General features: G+C 34.6%; 1 protein-coding gene across 1 annotated transcript in view; it reads left to right on the plus strand.

The window, feature by feature from the left end:
• Positions 1 to 12,512: 12,512 nt before the first annotated feature.
• Positions 12,513 to 21,839, plus strand: part of Cpr50Cb (Cuticular protein 50Cb) — a 125,058-nt gene continuing 115,731 nt past the window's right edge. Inside the window, exon 1 of the mRNA XM_067771863.1 lies at positions 12,513 to 12,931. Coding sequence (XP_067627964.1) covers positions 12,902 to 12,931 — 30 coding nt within the window. The 5' untranslated portion in view covers positions 12,513 to 12,901. The remainder of the gene's footprint in view (positions 12,932 to 21,839) is intronic.

Raw genomic sequence — 21,839 nt, forward strand, 5'->3', positions numbered from 1 at the left:
TCTGTTAGAACTCGCGTAAAGCTAAGCGTTGATAGCCTGCGTACCCCTCTAATTTTTTGAGGTAGGTTCATTTTTGTGTGGCTGTCGACTAAACAAGGACTTCATATTATACCCAATGGAAGAGAGAGGGCGATAAACGGTACACCCCAGCATTTTTGTATATATATCGCGAAACTTTCCACTTGTGATTAGCAATCCGATAAGCAATCGAAATCATCTAAAATCTAAAAATTTTCGATACAAAACTTTAACTTTTCGATAGCAAGTAGATAACTTTCCAGTAAAAAATCGATGAATTTTCGATTGCAAATCGATGAACATGCCGGTAGCAAATTGGTAACAAATAGATAACTTTTCGATAAAAAATCTATAATAAATCGATACCATATCGATAAATTTATGATAATGAATTGATAAACTTTTGATAAAGAATCTATTGCTTTAAAAGTTGTAAACAATCTCATAACAAACCGACAACTTTTCAATAGTTAATCGATAACTTTTTGATAACACATCGATAACTTTTCTTTAAAAAATTGATAACTTTGCTGTGGTCCATAACACACCTGTATCAAACCGATAACTTGTTATACGAAGCTCTATAGCTTCAAAGCTTCCGAAACACAATTGTCAACCACACAAACGCGAGGGGAATCCTGTTACAAATATGAATGTATCATACACATATTTAGCAGGCGAGGATCTAGCCACGGCAAGTTACTCATCGAACTCGGGGGTGGGGAGGAGGCTTGGCCTAGAAGGTTTAATGTGGTTATATTAAATCGTTGCCGAGATGATCGGGCTAGTACCTGGATGGTGCTCTGTTATCGGAACGTACCAGTAATACAACAACAAAAATAACAAACCGTTAACACTTCTATAATAAGTTCATCCTTTGCCCCCTGATTTTTATACTCAGCTGAGCAGGGCTCGCAGAGTATATTAATTTTATTCGCATAACGGTACCCCGTAATCGAGATAGATATAGACTTCTATATATCAAAATGATCTGAGCGAAAAAAAAAAATCATTTAGCCATATCCGTCCGTCTGTCTATCCGTAAACACCATAACTTGAGTAAATTTAGAGGTATCTTAATGAAATTTGCTATGTAAGCTCCTGGGCACTCATTTCAGATCGCTATTTAAAATGAACGAAATCGGACTATAACCATGCCCACTTTTTCGACATCGAAACGAAAGCGTAATAATTCATTACCAAAGACGGATAAAGCGATGAAACTTGGTAGGTGGGTTGACCTTATGACGCAGAATGGAAAATTAGTAAAATTTTGGATAATGAGCGTGGCACCACCCACTTTTCAAATAAGGTATTTTAAAAGTTTTGGTAGCTGTAATTTGGCTGCTGAGTATGCAATGTTCGGTTACACCCGAACTTAGCCTTCCTTACTTGTTTTATTTATTTTTTTTATGTTGGAACTGCACCAGATTCTGAGTAGCCCAAAAGGTATTCTATGCTATGCCTAGGATTTGAAGATAACACTATGCCCCGTTCTCATAAATCGTATTTTTGAAGTGACGGTAACTTTTTCATATTGCCAATTCTCCCTTGACACATTGTTTTGCTTCCCATTTGAAATATTAAACATTTAATTATTCCCTCCTTAGTGTAATTTTACACTTTACACAACGAAATCATAACCATTCCATTGCGCACATAATTATAATCCCCAACAGCCTCTTTATTATCATTAAACCACAAACTTGACGCCGTCGCACAAGTCACGATCAACGTCTAAGCATCGCGATGAATCGGCAAAGATATTGATGGGAAGCAAGAAAACAAAAAAAGTAACGAAATTAACAACAATATCAAATAACGCAATACGCCCGCTCTAGACAATGTAACAATGCCATGAACAAAAACAACAATTCAGCTATAACAATAACAACAACAAAGTGACGACAAAAGAAATTAATGCAACAATAATTTTATTTTTTTTTTAATCAGAGACTTACAAAAGAAAAAAATACCTAGACGTCATTGCGAATAAGTGCGCATGCGCATGCGCAGGTCGCATCGTTGGAATTCCGTTAGTGCGGCTTAGCATTTACACACTTCAATAGAAAAAAAATTAAAAATTGCTATGTAATTGTATACCTAAATACTATAGTATTAAATATTATAAATATATTAACATATTAATACAGTATTTAGTTAATGTAATTAAATAAACAATAATTGCGGGTTGCCACAATTTGTAGACGATTAAGCATTTCAATTCATTTGTCAGCAATCTCGCGCTCATGGGCTTGCGGAAGGGGGTGATGCTTAGTGGGGGAGTTGTGTAATAGCAAGTGATAATGACTTTTGTCATGGCGATTGATTTCAGTGATGATGATTTTCTTATTTTGCTCTCTAATTACACATACATATCTAACTTTCATCATACTGCATGAGTTTCATGAATTTCAGATATAATCGGCTGTCCCAAACTTTTGATCTCGTAATGAGCGCAATAATCGTGCTTTGGTTGTTTAAATGATTAAAGCCTTTGAAAGCCTATTTTTCAATATGAAGTACGAGGTTGTTATCCCGGAGAGGGATATATGCTGACGCCTCCAAACTGGATAAAAAGCAGGGCAGCGGGGTCTTTGCACCTCAACTAGGGTGGAATCTATCCCTTAGCCTACGCGATCACGAACTTGCAAGAGGGGGCACATACGTTCCGCTTTCGTCGTCCTGGAAGGGGTTGAGCATGCCGCTCGCTACCTGTAAGCTCAATTTGAAAGGGATTTTCCTTAGGGAAGCGGGTGTGAGATGGAGCAATCTCGAATCCTACTACCACGCTAAGCTCGTGTGGCCTGAATGGGACGAAAGACGTACAAGAAGTCTCCTTCTTCATTTCATTTATTCAGAGAACATACATTAGTACAGTAAGACAAACTGTCTTTTGTAGTACAACAAACATAATTCATAACGACAAAATGGATTCATATACAAAAAAAAACTCAATATAACGTAAAGTAAGTTCTTCTTGGAAGGGGGGCATATATCTGGTGGTTGGACATACAACCGGCCACATAGCAACCGGGAAGTATGCACAACGGTTGGGGGCTCACTATAATGATTACTGCAGGAGCTGCAAAAACGAAGAGGAGATAGAGACAGTCAAGCATTTTGTGTGCGATTATCCTGCGCTTTGCGCAAGAGGAAGAAATCTCTGGGATATCCCTTCTTTTACGGTCTTTGTGATCAGGCTAAATTGGAACCTAAGAAATTCCGGACATTTGCTGAATCGACCTATTTGTTTGCGTAGGGGAGAGATCTTCGTGTTATCACAATGTGACCTTTTTGGACCTAAATGCTGGTGCTCGAACCGGTGGTCACTCTAACCTAACCTAACCATTGTCATACCTCGGTCTTCCAGAGATCTAATGATAAGTAAAAAAAACTTGTGTTTTCAAACTCCAGCTAAGCAAAGTAACTTGAAAATCTTATTTATTTGGGAGGAGTTTAAAAATCAAAAGTAAGTTGATGGTTTTCATTCCAAAAGTTGAAAAAGCTACTGAACGAACTCTTTGAAAAGGAACGCATTTATCCTTTCTGGTCCATAGGATTGTGGCTTGACTTCAAACAGTTAAACTTATCTTCATCCTAAGACCGTGATGGAGCTTCTAAGAAATAGGTGAAGGAGTTCGTATCATTCTTGTTATAGTTACATTCGGCCACAAGCAAGACTGCTTCAAGGACGAAAAATGAAAATTCTCTAATAAGTTAGAATTTCGAGTTTGGGGCGAAAACTTCGGCTTACCTACTAAACAAAGAATATAAATTGTTAATATTTGTTACAAGTATAACTAGCAAACTAAAAAGGGCCGATTCATATTTCTTTCTTTTATGCACTGTATGCCATTTTGCACATTCCTGTTGAACTTTGTGGCAATGAACATAGTGTTAACAACTGCAACGAGGCTCAGTGCCTCGAGGCAACTACATGGCCGTAGTAGTATAACGTCAATTACAGGACGAACAGACAACTTGATTACGTATCTGCGCTTCGTAGGGGCTCTTAAAGCCACAACAGAGGTGGATGGCTAACGCAAGCAGTAGAAACACTGAAAAAAACCAGCTTAAACTGCGGACACATTCGTTTAGATTATATTGATATCCAAGCAGCAGTTAAAGCAACAATGTCGCCAAGCACGGCATCTTTAATATTGCTAGAGTGTAAGAAGTCCCTGGTAATAATCGGGATAGGGAGAAGCGCACATCTATATTTGGTCACAGGTCATATGGGAATTGATGGGAATGAAAAAGCAGATGAACTAGCTAAAAAAATACGCATCCCGCGAAGCCTGCCTCGTAGATTTCCCAACTAGATTGGACGAGAGATGCAGATGATCGATCAAATGTAAAAAGTTGTGGACCCAAGTTCGGGACTGCAAAGTGTCGAAAATCACGTGTAGCTCTTACAACCTTAGACTAACAAAGTTACTCCTATCATTAAACAGAGACGACTGTTAAATTAGGTTTGGTCAGTGATAGTAGATTTAGGAAGTGGGGCTTGGAGGAAGAAACGATCGAGCATATTTTGTGCTCGTGCCCTGCGCCTGCCAGGCTAAGGCTCCAGCTATTAAGAGTGATGCAGCGTACAGATCTACATAGAAGCTGCAAGTGGCATAAGTCGTAGAAAGATTCTAGCATTTAGCAAGGGGACGGGGTTATTTTAAAACATAGTTCTTGGTTTTTGATATGGTTTTTCAGTTTGGCCCTTAAACAAACTTCTGGTAGCACTACCGATTCGTTCAGTCTATGTGAGGTCCTAGTGCACCGGCCAGTCAGACCTAGCCTAGCCTAATATGACTAAGCGTTTCATAAGGCTAAACGTCCTTGGTAAATATTGCAGATGGTTAAAGTAATAAAATCCACGGACTTGCCGAAATACTCTGGATTATGCGGCTTAAAGTATACCAGCAATTAGGTATGCCTATAGTAGACTAAAATTCGCAGGACTAAAGCATCGAGGGGCCAAAAAATCCTTTTTGCGTTAGTTTAGCTAATAGTGAAGGGTACAAAATTAAAATTCGTTAAAGAACTTCGTATATGAGTAACAGTTGCCTAAACCTTTGGGGTGATTTTTTGCTATTTTAACAAAAGAACTACCTGTTAGATGCTAATGCCAGGTTCTCAAGCTATCCAATAATAAAATGACAGTTCCAAACCAATCGATACTAAGGCAGTAGCAGGTGTATTTTTGGATAAAGAGATATGCTGATGTGATCACCAAAGTATTTCAAAATTACCCAGAAATGTAATGAAATAATGAAGTGATATTTTATTGGCCCCGTGAGGACCACCAAATGACCCTAAAGTCAGCCAGAATGAACCTAAAATAATTCTGAAAAGGCCCTGGAAGGAAATTAGTCCTTATAATCACATGTGACCCCGAAATGTAGCGAAATAGTCTCTTAAGTCATTCCGAAATAATCCCTAATTCCGATACTACAACGATTTTAAATGACCCCAGAATAAACCGAAATAATCCCATAAACCTTGCAGAAATGACACCGAAATGACAATTTTTTATTATTTTTTTTCTATCGCGCCGCTACAAGTAGCGTTTTCTTCGTTTATATTCTGTTTTTCTTTCTCCCGTCTTAAACATGTCGTAGCTTATAGCAGAGCCAAATTCTATCCCCTTTTACGATGTGACTCTTCTCTAGAGTCATGTACAGAATCGGAGCAGAGCAAAAACTCAAAATAGCATAACACTTTAAGTCATCGACTCGAAGGGCGTGATAACCGAAAAACTGCAATTTCCATCACTATTTTTTATGGCTCAGTATCTGCCGTCATGGTCTTGAGTTGCGATCGGATGAGCGAGAACATGCACGGGACGCTTAAAAATCGAGAAACAACTCAGTACTATTACGGGAAATTCAATAGTATCTCTAAACGGGCTATCATGGATGATATTAACTACATTGAAGTACATCCAGCCATAACCTACCCATCTAACTGTATGTTAAATTGCAGGAAGATTACTTCACAATGGGGATAGTATGAGGCCACGACATCAATAGACAGGGGCACGCCACAGTGTGAGGTGTTATATGCTCTACTGTGGATGCTCGTCATCAAACAACTGCTCAGGCAAGCACTTTTTGTGGTAGCTCCCTAAAAGTAGCACGTGGCATACATCCTAGAAAGCTTCTACAACTTTTCCAGTTTATGTTCAGAAATTTACAATGCAAGTTCAGAAAATTGCAACTCAAGTTCAGAATTTTCATATTTCTAGTTCAAAAAACTACAATTCAAGTTCAGAAAATTATATTTCAAGTTCAGAAAATTACAGTTCAAATTCAGAAATGTAGACGTAGGGTGTTCATTTTCGAAAGTTATTCCAATTCATACTAGTATACATAATGTAATACTTATATGTTACTTGCGGAAGTGTTGACGCTTCGCTGACCATGTTGCCAAACTGGTGGCTTGGGTATAATGTACCCCAAGTTTTCTTCAAGGTGTGTACATCCCGGCCCTAGAAATCAAACGGGGGATAACTCTTTCCAACAAGTGCATAAGGACGCTCCGGCCAATAAATTATTTCTGTCAAAACCGCAGTTTGGAAGCAGTGGAAGGGAGCGCTTCCACAGAGTTGCGACAGGTAGGTGGGGGAAGACTTGATCTCTCATAGTGCTCCCAATCGCCGTCAGTTACCGCGAAACAGGGAAAGCTGTCGTGATTTGTTAAGAAACGGTCAAATTCGCCTAGGCGGTTAAGCGCCCATTCATGATGAATAATGATGATGGCGGATAAGTTGAGATATTTTTGACATATAGTGCGAAGATGTATGCACACAGTACCTATACGTTGCTTACGGGAGTGTGAAGGCTCCGTTGACTGTTTAAGTGGTTATATCTTCGTCATCACTTCTGTCATACTCAATGCAGATCAATGGCGGTGACCCCAAGAATATAGCTGGATGGCCTTGCAACTGACTTCTTATGAGCGAAAGAGAGAGAGAAGAGAGGAAAGGGTGTTTTCTTCGCTCTCTCTAAAAACTGATTTAAATAAGTGCAGAAGTCCATTGCTGCCTTAATCCTTTCGACCCGGACGGTACGTATGTGTACCCCCTGAATTTCAAACGTCTCTAAAACGTTTCAATTAAATTCTTTTGAGTTGTACTACTGCCCTGACCATATATGTTCTCCTCTAAATACATACTAACAAGTCCCGTTACAATTGGTTGTTATTTGTTTTTACTAGATCGTTTTCTGTGCATTGAAGAGCAGTAAAATTTAAGTGCGAAGTTAGTTTTTTTCCATAATATTCAGTGCTAAAAGCGCAAAAAATATTTAAAACAAATAAGGATACAAGTTTTAAAAGTGTTCACAATTTTAAACGTAAGTATTTATTAAAAACATATATTTTTACGCTTATTTTAACATATGGTACCTATATGTACCAGTCGTCCGGTATGGTGGTACATATGGGTACCAATAGTGCTGTAAGTACTAAAATTTATTATTCCCCCAGAAAATGGACCCTGAAGATATCCGAAAAATTCTAGAACATGAAGACTTTTCAAGAGGGAGCTCCGACAATTTCATATCAAGTGATTGCACTAGTTCCAGTGGTAACGAAAAGTCCGCAAACGAGCAAAATGAGGCTGCTGTTGTATCAAGCTCTAGCAGTGATAACGAAGAATCAATAGATAAAATTGCTTCAAACATCGTCACATCAAACACTAATATTATATGGAATACTCCTGATGAGAATTTCGTACCGAAAAAATTGTTTATGAACCTCGCAATTGCACAATAGCAGATAACATACCAGAAAAGATATGCCTAAGTTGTCTGGAAAAAAACTGAAGAGAGTTGAAACGGAGCTTAAATGTACATCAACTGGACTGTTGTGCGCAAAATGGCAAGACGCTAAAGAAGATTTGGTACTGAGCAATTGTCACGTAGCTACTGTAGCGACTGTGACAAAAACCTCGAAAACAGGAGAAAAAATTCCAGTACCATGTCCAAATCAAATAAAATTTTATCGGGAGATCATGGGAGGGGTCGATTTTATCAAATGTCTGGGCTTTACGAATGCGATAGGAAATCGGTTAAGTGGTGAATGAAGGTATTTTATCGTTTGATAATGATGGCAGCCGTAATCAACCGAAACAAGATGCCATTCAAAACATTTTTGTGACCTTATCTGAGGAATTGATCAACGAAGGTTCAGAAACCATTTCCGTTCGCCGATCACTAAAGCCTGGACGAATGCCACAAACCTCCTCACGTAAGGCAATGCATCTTCCTGTTTAAGGTCCTACACGACGGCGTTGTACCAACTGCAGTTCTCAAAAAATTCAGACTCGCATTAATACAATATGTCAGGATTGTCAAGTGCCGCTTTGTAGAATGTGTTTTGCTCCATTTCATACGTGAATTTTATGTATAACAATATTTTTCACCAAAATGTTCTTCAAAAAAATATTGTTCATTATATGTCATATTTACATTTTTGTGTAAGTTATTATTAATTTAAAAAAGTTGTTTTACCGGACGGTTGGTACATAGTTGTACCAGATAACATCCCGGATGGTACAATGGTTTACCACCACCCCCTACGCCACCCTCTTATTGCACTTCAGATTTTCTGTGATTGGTATAATAAATATCGCCTAAGTAACCAACCCCAATGAAAATTTTGATTCCACCATTGCTGTGCGAATGTCGGGTCGAAAGGTTTAACACATAGATACCATCTTACATACATTTATTTCTATTGGATGAAAGAAAAAATACCTGACAAATGTTCTGAACCTTAATTATAATTTTGTGAACTTTAAGTGGAAAAGGTGTAGTACTTGCCGAGCAGACGGAATACCTAATTATGGGTAATAAGGAAAATTTAGAATTAAAAGTTGTAGTCGGGCTGCCAAAATGTAAACTAATAATTATGCCAAATAGATACTTCTACTAACTAAACAAGAATGGAATACTTCAAAAAAATTAAAAACATTTCCGAATGAAAAAGTGAGTATAAACGCGACTTACGAAAGTCCCTGTCCAATTAAGAGTATTGCCAAAGTTAATATAAAATAAGTAAAGTCTGGTAAAAACTAATTGGCATTCCCCAGAGAAAAATAAAGCACAATGAGAGAATGCTTCAAATGAAGAGCATAAATAAATGAGTTGAAAACATAGAATTAAATTACATTTTTACGTAGATTGCAATTTACATTAAAAGAGTAAATGATTCTCATCGCAATGAAAAAAAATTTGTATTAAATTTTATTGAAGCAAAAGTGCCAACACATATGCACATACCAACATACATTCATGAGTTACATGCATTTGCAATACTTATTACACAACATTTAGTTGGCAACACTGCCATTGTTTAAAAGGCATCACAGGGGAGCCATAGGAACAAGCTACCAACAATTCCAGTGTGTGATGTGAGTTAGAGCGATGGATGTTTTTTATGCAAATTCTATAACAAAATGTAGATAAAAACGGAGCTTCAACTTGATGCGGCGCTCAGTAGCAAAATGATTGAGTGAAATATCTTATACGAGCAATTTTTGTTAAATTTATTTAATTTTATTTTTATTTTTGTTTGTTGCTACCTAGCATATTTGTAGGTGTGTTGCTGAGTTTTTTTTTTGCCATTTTAAGATTAAACTTTATTGTTGTATGCTTGTTTCTTTTTATATTGCAGTTTTTTTTTTTTTTGTTTGTTATACCCAGTTGCTGTTAGTACAAAATCTGCTATAAATTTTCTGTTATAAGTTGTATAGGCAACACTGGCCCGCATATTGAGTAAACTCTGGCTGTGAACAACTAAATCGTATAGGTGATTGTAGCGATCGAGAAAGTATTTCTTACGAATTGGGTTATAACATTGTGGCGAATATTAGCATCACTATGATGTTAGTAAATAAACACACAACAAGCAGCCGCACTTATGTACAGGGAAACGAAGAATATTCCACACACATAACCAGAAGCTCGAAGTGAAGAAACTATCTCACATACACATATGTAGTCATCAGCTAAGAGCAGAAATTGATACTCACACATACACACGCATATAGCTAAATAAGCAAGTATGGGATACAGCTGTTCCAAATGTTCATGAAAAGTTTAGACCTTAGGAGAAATAGGTGAACGGGTCTATCTTAGAGTATAAAAACAGCGCGATGCAAGCCATAGTCACTCGGTTTGATTTTAAACACGCTAGCAGTGAAGTAAAGTTGTGAAGTACAACTCCCAAAGTAGTCTAAATAAAGACAATTTTGCAATACTGAATATTACAGTTATCTATTCGATATTTCAGCGATTCGAACGTTAGAAGGATGTGCATAGTAATCATAAATACCCAAAATTCATTATAATATTCTACATCTCCTGCTCCTAAGGCCTAATTTACCTGTACACCACATATGTGGGTGTCAGTGCCCATCTGGCATTAGCTTTTTCGGTAAATATGGACGCTCGCACCATTTGTAATATATAAGAGAGGGAGTTGCTGGCCACCAGGAATAACTTCTTCAAATTTTAGCAAAAAATTCGGTGACATACGGAACGTTTTAATTCCGGGAAAACTTCAGCAGGGGCGAAAACGGAGGACATGTAACCGTTGTCCAGAGACTACTTAAATTATGGAGGGAACACAGCTCTTCCCTACTTAATAGAAAAAGCGATGTACCGCTCGGGGATAATGAGCCCTAGCACGCAACCGATGATGTTGTAATTATTGACGTACAATATGCATCATCCGCCTTCTTCCTTATTTAAAGGATCGAGTGCTGACTCTCCTACGTAGGCCGAGAAATGCATATAATATTTTATCTTTCGATCCCTTACTCAGTTCAGCTTTATGAAAAAATCAGACGAGTCTTCCTGCTGAACCATACACGGGCTCTAGATCGAAAAAAATCCCTCTGAAGAATAGCCCAAATATTAAAGTTTTCGGATTATCTTCGGACAAATTCCATTAAAAAAACACTACTGAGAATTGTTGTTGTAGGAAAGCTAGGTCAGGCTGAGCTGTCCTGTTTAGAGGGATGCCACATAAGCCGAATGTGTCCATAGTGCTACCAGAAGTTCACTGGTGGTTCACTCGGAAAATGCGATTAAAAACTGGTACATCTGTTAAAAATTAATCCTTCCTCTGGTTAAGTTCCTGAAGATTTCCGGGAACTATTCAAATAGACAATTTCATATCTTTCCAACTCAGTGCATTTCGAGCAGATGGGTATATAAAGCTGCTTGAACACACAATTAGCCTTCTTCTTGTTATTATTTTGAGTTTTTGACTTCTTTCCATTTTCCAGCTAACAACATTGCTGATCTAGAAGATCAGTTGTAGAGATCTTGCTGCCAGATTTTACATCTATGTATAGGTGTGTACATATATGTGTGCTCCAATCTGCATACACCCGCCCGCAAGCGCGTACAAGCACACCCACAAAAAAATGCACGCTCAAAAATGTGAAAAATGAACGGTGCTATAACACTCAACAATCAGCAGCTAGCAAGCTGCGCTGATTTCAAACTAAGCATCAACGTCGGCGTCGCTGCTGCAGTTGACTTCAATTGTTTGACGCAAAGGCAACAAAGCTGGCAAAGAAGAGCGCACCTATATGAATTATACCTATTTTTTAGCAATGAGATGCCTGAACAAAGCTATATCTACTTATTAGGTAATTGTGGTAGTTGTATTTTTTATTGTTTTAGATTGTTGCTTTTTCAATTTTATTTAGAGTTGTTATTGTTTTAGTTATACTCCCATAGTACTCTGCTGGTGCTGCTAGCATTATGCTTGGCTGTTGACGCCAAGTTACAGTTTTCGTCGTTATTTGTTTATTTTTCTTATTTGTTTGAAACTGTTTGTCGCCTTTTGTTGTGTATATTTTTTCTTGTTGTTGCTTTTGTTCACATTTACATTATTCTCCTGCTCAAGCAATTACAATTATTTTCATTTCATTTACTTTGCTAATGAAGCAGCTTAGCGCGATTACTTGTTACTATTGTTGCTATGCTATTTGTTGTAACTGTTTTTGCTCTGCTTATTGTAAGCGCAGTTGATGTTTATGGTTGTTGCTATTGCTATTTATTGTACATGTCAGCTTATCGCGGAAGATGAGCGAGCTTCAAACGCCAATTCCGACTCATCAGTCACTAACGTAGTGCAACTATGTTTTTTATTGTTTTTATTGTATTTTGCTTTTGTTGCTATTCAGCATATAGCACAATTGTTCTTGTTGTTGTATTGTGGTTTTGTGCAAGGTGAGTTGGCAACACTTTTCTGCAGCTATGGTGAAGCGGGTGTTCGCTCATTGATGATTTTTTGCTTGCTTTCAAATTCAATTTTTATTTTATTCTTCAAACCCAAACGCTGCCGCTCATCTGCCGCTGCTTGGTTTTTGATGCTACAGCTATAGCGCGGCGCTTCTTTTCAGCGGGCTTCATCTTCTGCTTTGTCGCACACGTTGTCGGGCAATTGTCGTTATAAATAGCGTTGCATCGTCGTGTGGAACCCTAATTCATAGCGATCGTGTGTACTAAAAAGTTGCTGTGCGCCGCCACCAAACAAAAGACTTAAGGCACGAACTCGATTGTGAAAAATTAGCCAACAAAACGCCTGTATTAAATAATAATTAAATTGTGTTGTGAAGACAGAAAATATATTGCAGCTGGGCTTGGTGGTACAATAGAAAAAAGCAAAAACAAAAGCAAAAATATTTTAAATTTTATAATTTCATAGCCAACTTTTATTGAAAGAAGTGAAGTGAAGAAGTGTCAGAATTGAAAAAAACATAAAGTTATACTATTTGAAGGATAACTGAAAATATCTATTAACTCAAATTATATATTAACTGTGCTACTACCATTGTTTCTACAACTCCCCGAGAAACGCAAAAATGATGTCGCTGAAATCTGCACTTTTAATTGTGAGTAGAAAAATATTTTTTGTACTTAATTTTGTTGTATATCTAAGAACTGATTTGCATAAAAAGCACTTTATACAAATTTATAAAAAAAAAACAATTAAAGCAGACCTGGGGGAATTCTTGTGCTGTGAATTGTAAAAATAAAAAAGGTTTCACCAATTAAAATTAAAATTTGGCCAACTTGACAGAAACAACAAATGTTATTGAAAAAAAAAATTTTATAAATTTTTGTATACAAATTTTTGTAAAAAAATTTCTATATGAATATGTTTTCATTTAATCACTCCACAGTACCTAAATTGCCCTTGCGCAACATAATGCATAAAAAAATAAATTCTATTAACAACAGCAAATATTTCAACGATATTTGTTACGTTCAAATGAAAAATAATATGAAAAAGAGATTTTTATTTATTTTATTATTATTATTTTTTTTTCATGTTTGAACCTTAAGAGTTTTTATACAAATCGAAACATTTTTTTAGTAAAAATAAAAAAAAAAATAATATTTTTTTGCTTCAATTGACATTTTTTTCATGCTTCGAACTTTTAGCATTTTTGGGCGAATTTTATATTGAAAAACAATTTCTTTAGTTATCGACAAAATAAGTATGTAAAAAAACTTTAATTTCATATGGACAAACGAAATAATTTTTTTTTCGTTGTTTTAACTTTAGAATTATTCAATAAAAAATTAAAAACGAAAACATTTTATTTAATAATTTGGGAAAAATTTAAACAACGTGACATCAGGACGGACAAGGCGACAGCTGTTTCGATTATACCTTGTAAATCTCTTCAAAGCCTTTTCTCCCGGGAGTGGGAGTCGAACTCGCACCCCTACGATAGTTGAAATGGTTGTAAACGCATTCAGCTACGTCATGCCTGTTGTGAAGTCTTTCCCAATTGCCTTCTTTATGCATATTTTAATCTTTTACACATTGCATACTTCGTATGCAATTATGTGTTAAAGCTATGCTTGGTACGGCGGTTTTCAAAAAAACTTTGGTTTTTGTTGCTGTTTTCGTTCTATTTATAGAACTACAACGAATTAACTAATTTTGTCTGTTTGTATGATTTTTAATAATCGGGGATTGCCCATATTGCTTTTTTTTTTTTTTTTTTTTTTTTTTTTTTTTTTTTTTTTAAATGTATGAAAACATTTATTTGAAGCAATTTTTTAATTTTATAATTTATTTAATAATTTGGGAAAAATTTAAACAACGTGACATCAGGACGGACAAGGCGACAGCTGTTTCGATTATACCTTGTAAATCTCTTCAAAGCCTTTTCTCCCGGGAGTGGGAGTCGAACTCGCACCCCTACGATAGTTGAAATGGTTGTAAACGCATTCAGCTACGTCATGCCTGTTGTGAAAAAAAAAAAAAAAAAAAAAAAAGCAATATGGGCAATCCCCGATTATTAAAAATCATGAAAACATTTTATTTTTAATCTTCGTAATAGATTTAAGATTTTAGATTTTTTAGATTTTTTTTCATCAAAAAAGATTATCAAAAATATTTGTTTTTTATATTTCGAAGTTTGAAAAATTTTTTGGCCAAATTTTACATGGGGAAAAATACTCAAATTTAGAAAATAAAAAAAAATGTTTTTAATCTTACTTTTGGTATAAATAATGAGAATTTTTTGGTTGAACATATATTTTTCAAGTTGTTCTGCAGCTTTGGCTTAAACAGAAAAATATTTTGAATATTAAACTTAAAAAAATTTTTACTTAAAAAAAACAATTTAGTTTGCTTTTAGTTTCCTTAATTATTCGTCCCTAGGGCACTCATATGAAATATTTATTATTATAATTTCTTTTTTTGTAATTACTATGAAACTTCAATATTCTAAATTTGAAACAATTTTTCGAAATATTTATTATTATAATTTTATTTTTTTTTTTTTTGGAATTACTGTCAAACTTCAATATTCTAAATTTGAAACCATTTTTTTGTTCTTAATTGAAAGGTTTAAAAAATTTATTGAAGAAATATTCAATATACAAAATTTTTAGTAGGCAATGACCTACATATATACACAAAGTATAAACAACCAATTTGTTTAAAAAAAAAGTTCACTCGATTACATTGAGCTACCACAACCGCTTATTAAAAATATCTTACAAAAAAATTATTTCGCTACAAATTTTTTATAGCCAAGATCAAGAAAAATGTTTAAATCAATCCTTTTTAAAACAATGTAAAATTTTATTTCAATTTTCTGTAACCACAATCCAGTACTTTCAAACTCGTCTCTTTTATTTATGAATTTTTCCAAACACAAATTTTAATTTTAATAGCATTTAAACATTTATTCCTTAAGAAATTTCTTAAACTAATTTAAAATAGAAAAAAATTGAAAAAAAAAATTGGGAAAAATTGGAAAAAATATTTGCATACCATTATTCATTAAACAATTTTCCATTCTAATTAAAAAACTTATAAAAAATTACAAGATAAAAATGTATATTAACATTTGGGACACAACAAATTTTTTGAAAAAAATTAAAAAATTTCGAAATTTTTAAAAATATGATTTATTATAAAAACATACATAAACTTTAGAAGCTACAATAAATTAAAGAATTTCGTATTTAAATTATACTAAAAGGCTACTTTATGTAAAAATTTTCATGTGTGAACTAAACAAGATAAAAAAAAACAGTACAAAAAAATTAACTCAAATTTTTTTTTATTTTATGATTCTAGCAGAAATACCACACAAAATTTTTTGTTTTAATTTCTAAATAAAAAATTTTCTTATAAAAATTACTTTTTATTTATTTAAAAAATGTTTAATGTGTTTTTAAGTTTTTAATCAAACATTCGACGCAACTTTTTTTAATTTCGAAATAAAAATATGAATTTATTTTTTTATTTATTTAAAATATGTTTAAAGATTCAAAATATCAGATGATTTAAACTATCAAATCAATTAGAAAACCTTGAAAAATTTTATGAAAAGAAGTTCAAAACAAGAAAAAGCTCGGAAACATGAATTTAAACATTTCAACTTCAAACAAAAAAATAAAAATTAATTAACTAAATTATTTCTTTAACTTTTCCATCAAACTTTCGGCGGAACTTTTTTAAATAAAAAAATTTAATTCTCAAAATTTAAATAAATAAAAAATTAAAAAATGTCTTTGAAATTAGAAATGTAAGTGCAATTAAGCGCATTAAATTAAAAAAAAATTAAAGAAACTCAAATCAATTTAAACATTTGTGAAATTTTAGAAAAAGAAAAAAATTTGAGGCCGGACAACCTCCGAAGAGATCTAGGCCGGGCTTCTCTTCCAATTTGCATCGTGCTCCTTTTAATTTGTTCCTGCAAATTGGCGAGACGGGACCTACCTGTTTTATGGCGACTCCGAACGGCATCTGCAAGGCGGATGAGTTTTCTCTGAGAGCTTTTCATGGCAGAAATATACTCGGCGTGCTTACCAAACACGACCCGGCTTACAAAAATTTTCTTCTAATTGAAAAACGTTGTTTCTAAAATTTTGATGTTGCTTTGCCCGGGCGTGAACCTAGGATCTTCGGTGTGGTAGGCGGAGCACGCTATCATCACACCACGGCGGGCGAAAGAGAACAGCTATTTTATCTCCGAATTTAAAAAGTATATACCTACATATGTAACAAAAACTAACAGGGTTCGTAAATCTGAATATACTTTCAAACCTTTTTTGGTTTTAAAAATTTATTAAAATTTGTTCACCGAATTGAAACTCAATGACTTTTTTTAGCTTCTAAACAAACAAAACATTTAGAATTCCGAAAATTTCTAAAAATGCAAAAACGCACCAAACATGAAACTTCACACCATAGCATCTATCACACCAAATGAAATATTTTAATTTTCAAATTTTTCAAAAAACTTGTGGAATTTTATGAAACAAATGAAATTAAAAGAGAACAAAACTTTTATAAACTTTTAATTATTTTCTCCAAAAGGAAATTGAAAATAAAAATAAAATAAAACAAGTAAGGAAGGCTAAGTTCGGGTGTAACCGAACATTACATACTCAGCTGAGAGCTTTGGAGACAAAATAAGGGAAAATCACCATTTAACAAAATGAACCTAGGGTAACCCTGGAATGTGTTTGTATGACATGTGTATCGAATTAAAATTAAATTAAAATTAAAGCGGTGACCCTAGAATTTGTTTGTACAATATGGGTATCAAAAGAAAGGTGTTAATGAGTATTTTAAAAGGGAGTGATGCTTAGTTCTATAGGTGGATGCCTTTTCGATATATCGCCATAAAGGTGGACCAGGGGTGACTCTAGAATGCGTTTGTACGATATGGGTATCAAACGAAAGGTGTTACTGAGCATTTTAAGAGGGAGTGGGCATTAGGTCTATAGGTGGACGCCGTTTCGAGATATCGCCATAAAGGTGGACCAGGGGTGACCCTAGAATTTGTTTGTACGATATGGGTATCAAATTAAAGGTATTAATAAGGGTTTTAAAAGGGAGTATCCCTTAGTTTTATATGTGAAAGCGTTTTCGATATATCGACCAAAATATGGACCAGGGTGGCCCAGAACATCTTCTGTCGGGTACCGCTAATTTATTTATATATGTCATACCACGAACAGTATTCTTGCCAAGATTCCAAGGGCTTTTGATTTCGCCCTGCAGAACTTTTTCATTTTCTTCTAATTAATATGGTAGGTGTCACACCCATTTTACAAAGTTTTTTCTAAAGTTATATTTTGCGCCAATAAACCAATCCAATTACCATGTTTCATCTCTTTTCATATTTGGTACAGAATTATGGCACCTTTTTCATTTTTCGTAATTTTCGATATCGGAAAAGTGGGCGTGGTAATAGTCGGATTTCGGCCATATTTTATACAAAGATAAAGTGACTTCAGATAAGTACGTGAACTGAGTTTAGTTAAGATATATCGTTTTTTGCGCAAGTTATCGTGTTAACGGCCGAGCGGAAGGACAGACGGTCGACTGTGTATAAAAACTGGGCGTGGCTTCAACCGATTTCGCCCATTTTCACAGAAAACAGTTATCGTCAAAGAATATATGTTCGTACCAAATTTCAGAAGGATTGGTAAATCGTTGTTCGACTTATGGCATTAAAAGTATTTTAGACGAATTAAATGAAAAGGGGCGGAGTTACGCCCATTTTGAAATTTTCTTTTATCTTTGTATTTTGTTGCACCATATCATTACTGGAGTCGAATTTTGACATAATTTACTTTTATACTGTAAAGATATTAAATTTTTTGTTAAAATTTGACTTAAAAAAATAATAAAATTTTAAAGTGGGCGTGTTCGTCATCCGATTTCGCTAATTTTTATTTAGCACACATATAGTAATAGGAGTAACGCACCTACCTCAAAATTTGCTCAAGTTATCGTGCTTACAGATGGGCGGACGAACGGACATGGCTAAATGAATTTCTTTTTTCGCACAGATCATTTTGATATATAGAAGTCTATATCTATCCCGATTAGTTTATGCCGTTACGGATTACCGTTATGCGAACAAAGTTAATATACTCTGTGAGCTCTGCTCAGCTGAGTATAAAAATTGTAAGCACTTCGTTTATATAAATGGACAAAAAAGAGCGAACAATTTCTCCTTATTTAAAGACATATTCTTGCTAAACTTTGATTTTTAAATCTTGACATAGAAATTGCAAAATTGGATTGGAAAGTTGGTAGGAAAGGAGATATTATTAGTCAATCAATTGCGCTCCACCTTTATATTTTTACTTCTCATAAATATTTTTGCAATTTCTATGTAAAAATTTTAAAATCAAAGTTTGGCAAAAATATGTCTTTATATAAGGAGAAATTTTTCGCTGATTTTTGTCCATTTATATAAAGGAAGTGCTCAAAATTTTTTATTTTTTCTCCTTTTCTTACATTTCCTCTGTGTCTTTACCTATCTGTTAAGTATTACGCTTGTAGCTCAATGAGAACGCCCCCTAGCGAATCTTTTTGTATCGTGTGATCGGCTGTCATTTACCGCTGAATTAAGTTTGAAATTTCAAGTCTCTAGCTCACCGAAAAGCTGGTCTAAAAATTTTCAAATTCTTATCTAACGGGTTTTTTTCCTCTTGTTGCATTGTCACGGTGTTTTAACCTATTTGTAAAGTTTCACGTTTGTAGCTCAATGAGAAGTTACTTAAAAATCGATTGCAAGATTTGTATGAAAATCGGACAAACATTCAACCGACCTAATATAAAGGAAGTAAAATTACATTTAAAAGCCTCTATAGTTTCAAAAATTCACCTTCATACTATGCAAATTAAAACACACAAAAAATAATAATTTTCAAACTATTTAAAAAACGTTTGAGATTAAACAAAAAAATTTATGAAAAATCTTTAAAAATTCTAAATTTTTGTGTACTTGTCCATTAAACCGAAATTATTGAGTTTTTCTTACTGAAAAATTTTCGAATTCAATCACAATTCCGCGCTAATTTTTTTTCTTTCTCATTAGTGTTCAACAAAAGAAATTGTACTCAAAATCGTTAGCATCAACATTAAAAATAAATCAGACGCAAAAAATACATCTCAAGTTTTTAATCAAAGAGTAGTCCTTGCCGCGTAATACATTTCTGTTTTTTATTGAATTTTCGAATTTCAATTTACTTCATCAAGTCAATCAGATTGTTATTATTATTTTTTTTTTCTCTTCATTGCCGCAAAAAAAAACAAATACCTATAAGCCAATTTTTCTACTTTTCGTTTGTATCTGATCCAACCTCACTTTTAACCAAATCAACATATATGTAATTATAAGTATGCATCACGCATATGTAGTATCTCTAAGTAGCAAAGCTTTGATGATGAGTTGTTATTATTTACTACTTACACAGAATAAGATATATGAAGTGTATATGCGCCTCAAAATATGCTACTTGCTGCTTACCTTACTTTATTTAGTACGTGTCCTTAAAACAAGCAAATTGAATTCACGCAGCTGTTGTACAGCCACAAAGACGAAAAAATCACGTACATAATAATATAAAGAAAAATAAAACTTTGCTGATGACAAATGTCATTATGGTAGAAGAGGCTTGAGTAGTAGAATAATCGAAAAAGAAACTACATTTGAAGTACGCAAAAATTTTATTAAGAAAAAAATTGAGGTTTGAGAAAGAAATTAAAGGTCATCAGATGTATGTATATCTTATTTTGTGACAGTTGAGACCAAAGAACGGTTTAGAATGGATGCAAATATTTGATTGAATTCCGAAAATGTCATTACGAAAATAATATGCCTTATAGTTAGAGCATTTCGTGCTGCAAACATTTAGTGCAAATATTTTTTAAATTAACAAATTTAGAGAAATTCAATTGGCAAGCTATGAAAACTTCACTCAATTTTGTATCCCAAATTACTGTTTAAACATCGAATATTTTTAAGCTCTATTCACTTTGGAGTAAATTTGGCCTCCGAAATCATTCCGGAACGTCCGTAATCACAATAAAAAAAATAAAGGAATGTAGGGCGCGATAACCTCCGAAGAAATTTTCTTCCAATTTGTGTAGTGCTCCTTTTAATTTTTCTCACAAATTACTTACTTACTTAATTGGCGCTTAACCGTCTAAACGGTTATGGCCGTCCAACAAGGCGCGCCAGTCGCTCCTTCGCTCCGCCAACCGGCGCCAATTGGTCACACCAAGGGAGTTTAAATCGTTTTCCACCTGGTCCTTCCAACGGAGTGGGGGCCGCCCTCTACCTCTGCTTCCATAGGCGGGTTCCGATAGGAACACTTTCTTGGCCGGAGCATCATCTTTCATTCGCATAACATGGCCTAGCCAGCGCAGCCGCTGCGTTTTAATTCGCTGGACTATGTTGATGTCTGCGTATAGCTCGTACAGCTCATCATTAAATCTTCTTCGGTACTCGCCATCGCCAACGCGTAGAGGTCCATAAATCTTTCGAAGAACTTTTCTCTCGAACACTCCCACAAATTAGAATCACAATAAACTTCAGTAAAAAGCTGTTTGCTAAGTGAGAAATGGCACAGAAAAACATTTTTTTCGTATTCGATCAAAAAAAAATTACTCCGAAATTACTCCGAATTAATCAAAGTTGTCCGAATTTTTATACAAAGAATACGTTTTTAACACGCTTATAAGAGCTTCACTTGTATGTATGCTTGTTTAAACGGGTTGTGCTTAATAGCAGAAATACGAACCTCTGTGCTACGGTGCTATAAACATCAAATATCTAAGTGGATTGTAGATACTAAAACAACATCACATTTGCGTAGTTTTTAGTTTTTTTAACCTTTATTTATTATTTTAATTATATTCGCCTGTGCCGAAATTCGGTCTTTTATGTATCTTTTACACATTTGTGTTTCCGGAATCGTTCCGAGTTTTTCGTTACTACACAAAACTTTCGTAGATAATTGTTTTAAATGTGGAAAATTGCGCTGAAAATATTTTTTCTGTCGTCAAAAGAAAAAATTTACTCTGAAATTACTCCGAAACAATATTATTATTATTCCATACTCCATTAGGAGCTTAAGGATTCAACAAAAGTTTTCCAATTGTCTCTATTTCGTGCTATTTGCGATAATTCGTTAAACGATTTGCCAGTTTCCTGAAGAACCGTTCTCCTCCAAGTCATCTTTGGTCGGCCCCTGCATCGTGTCCCTTGAGGATTCCAGGTTAAGGCAGCATGTGCAACGTTATCGTATGGCTTTCGTAATGTGTGGCCTTTCCAGCCATATTTACGCTTACGTATTTCATTCGATATCGTTCTAAGCTACCATATCTGCATTATATTTCTCAAGCAGCGGTTAATGAAGGACTGTAGGTTGGCTTTAGTTTCTGCAGTTACAAGCCAAGTTTCCGAGCCTTACAACAAAACAGACTTCACACATGCGTTAAAAATTTTTATTTTTGTTTCA

Source organism: Eurosta solidaginis, chromosome 3 (genome assembly GCF_040869045.1).
Source record: "Eurosta solidaginis isolate ZX-2024a chromosome 3, ASM4086904v1, whole genome shotgun sequence".
Lineage (NCBI taxonomy): Eukaryota > Metazoa > Arthropoda > Insecta > Diptera > Tephritidae > Eurosta > Eurosta solidaginis.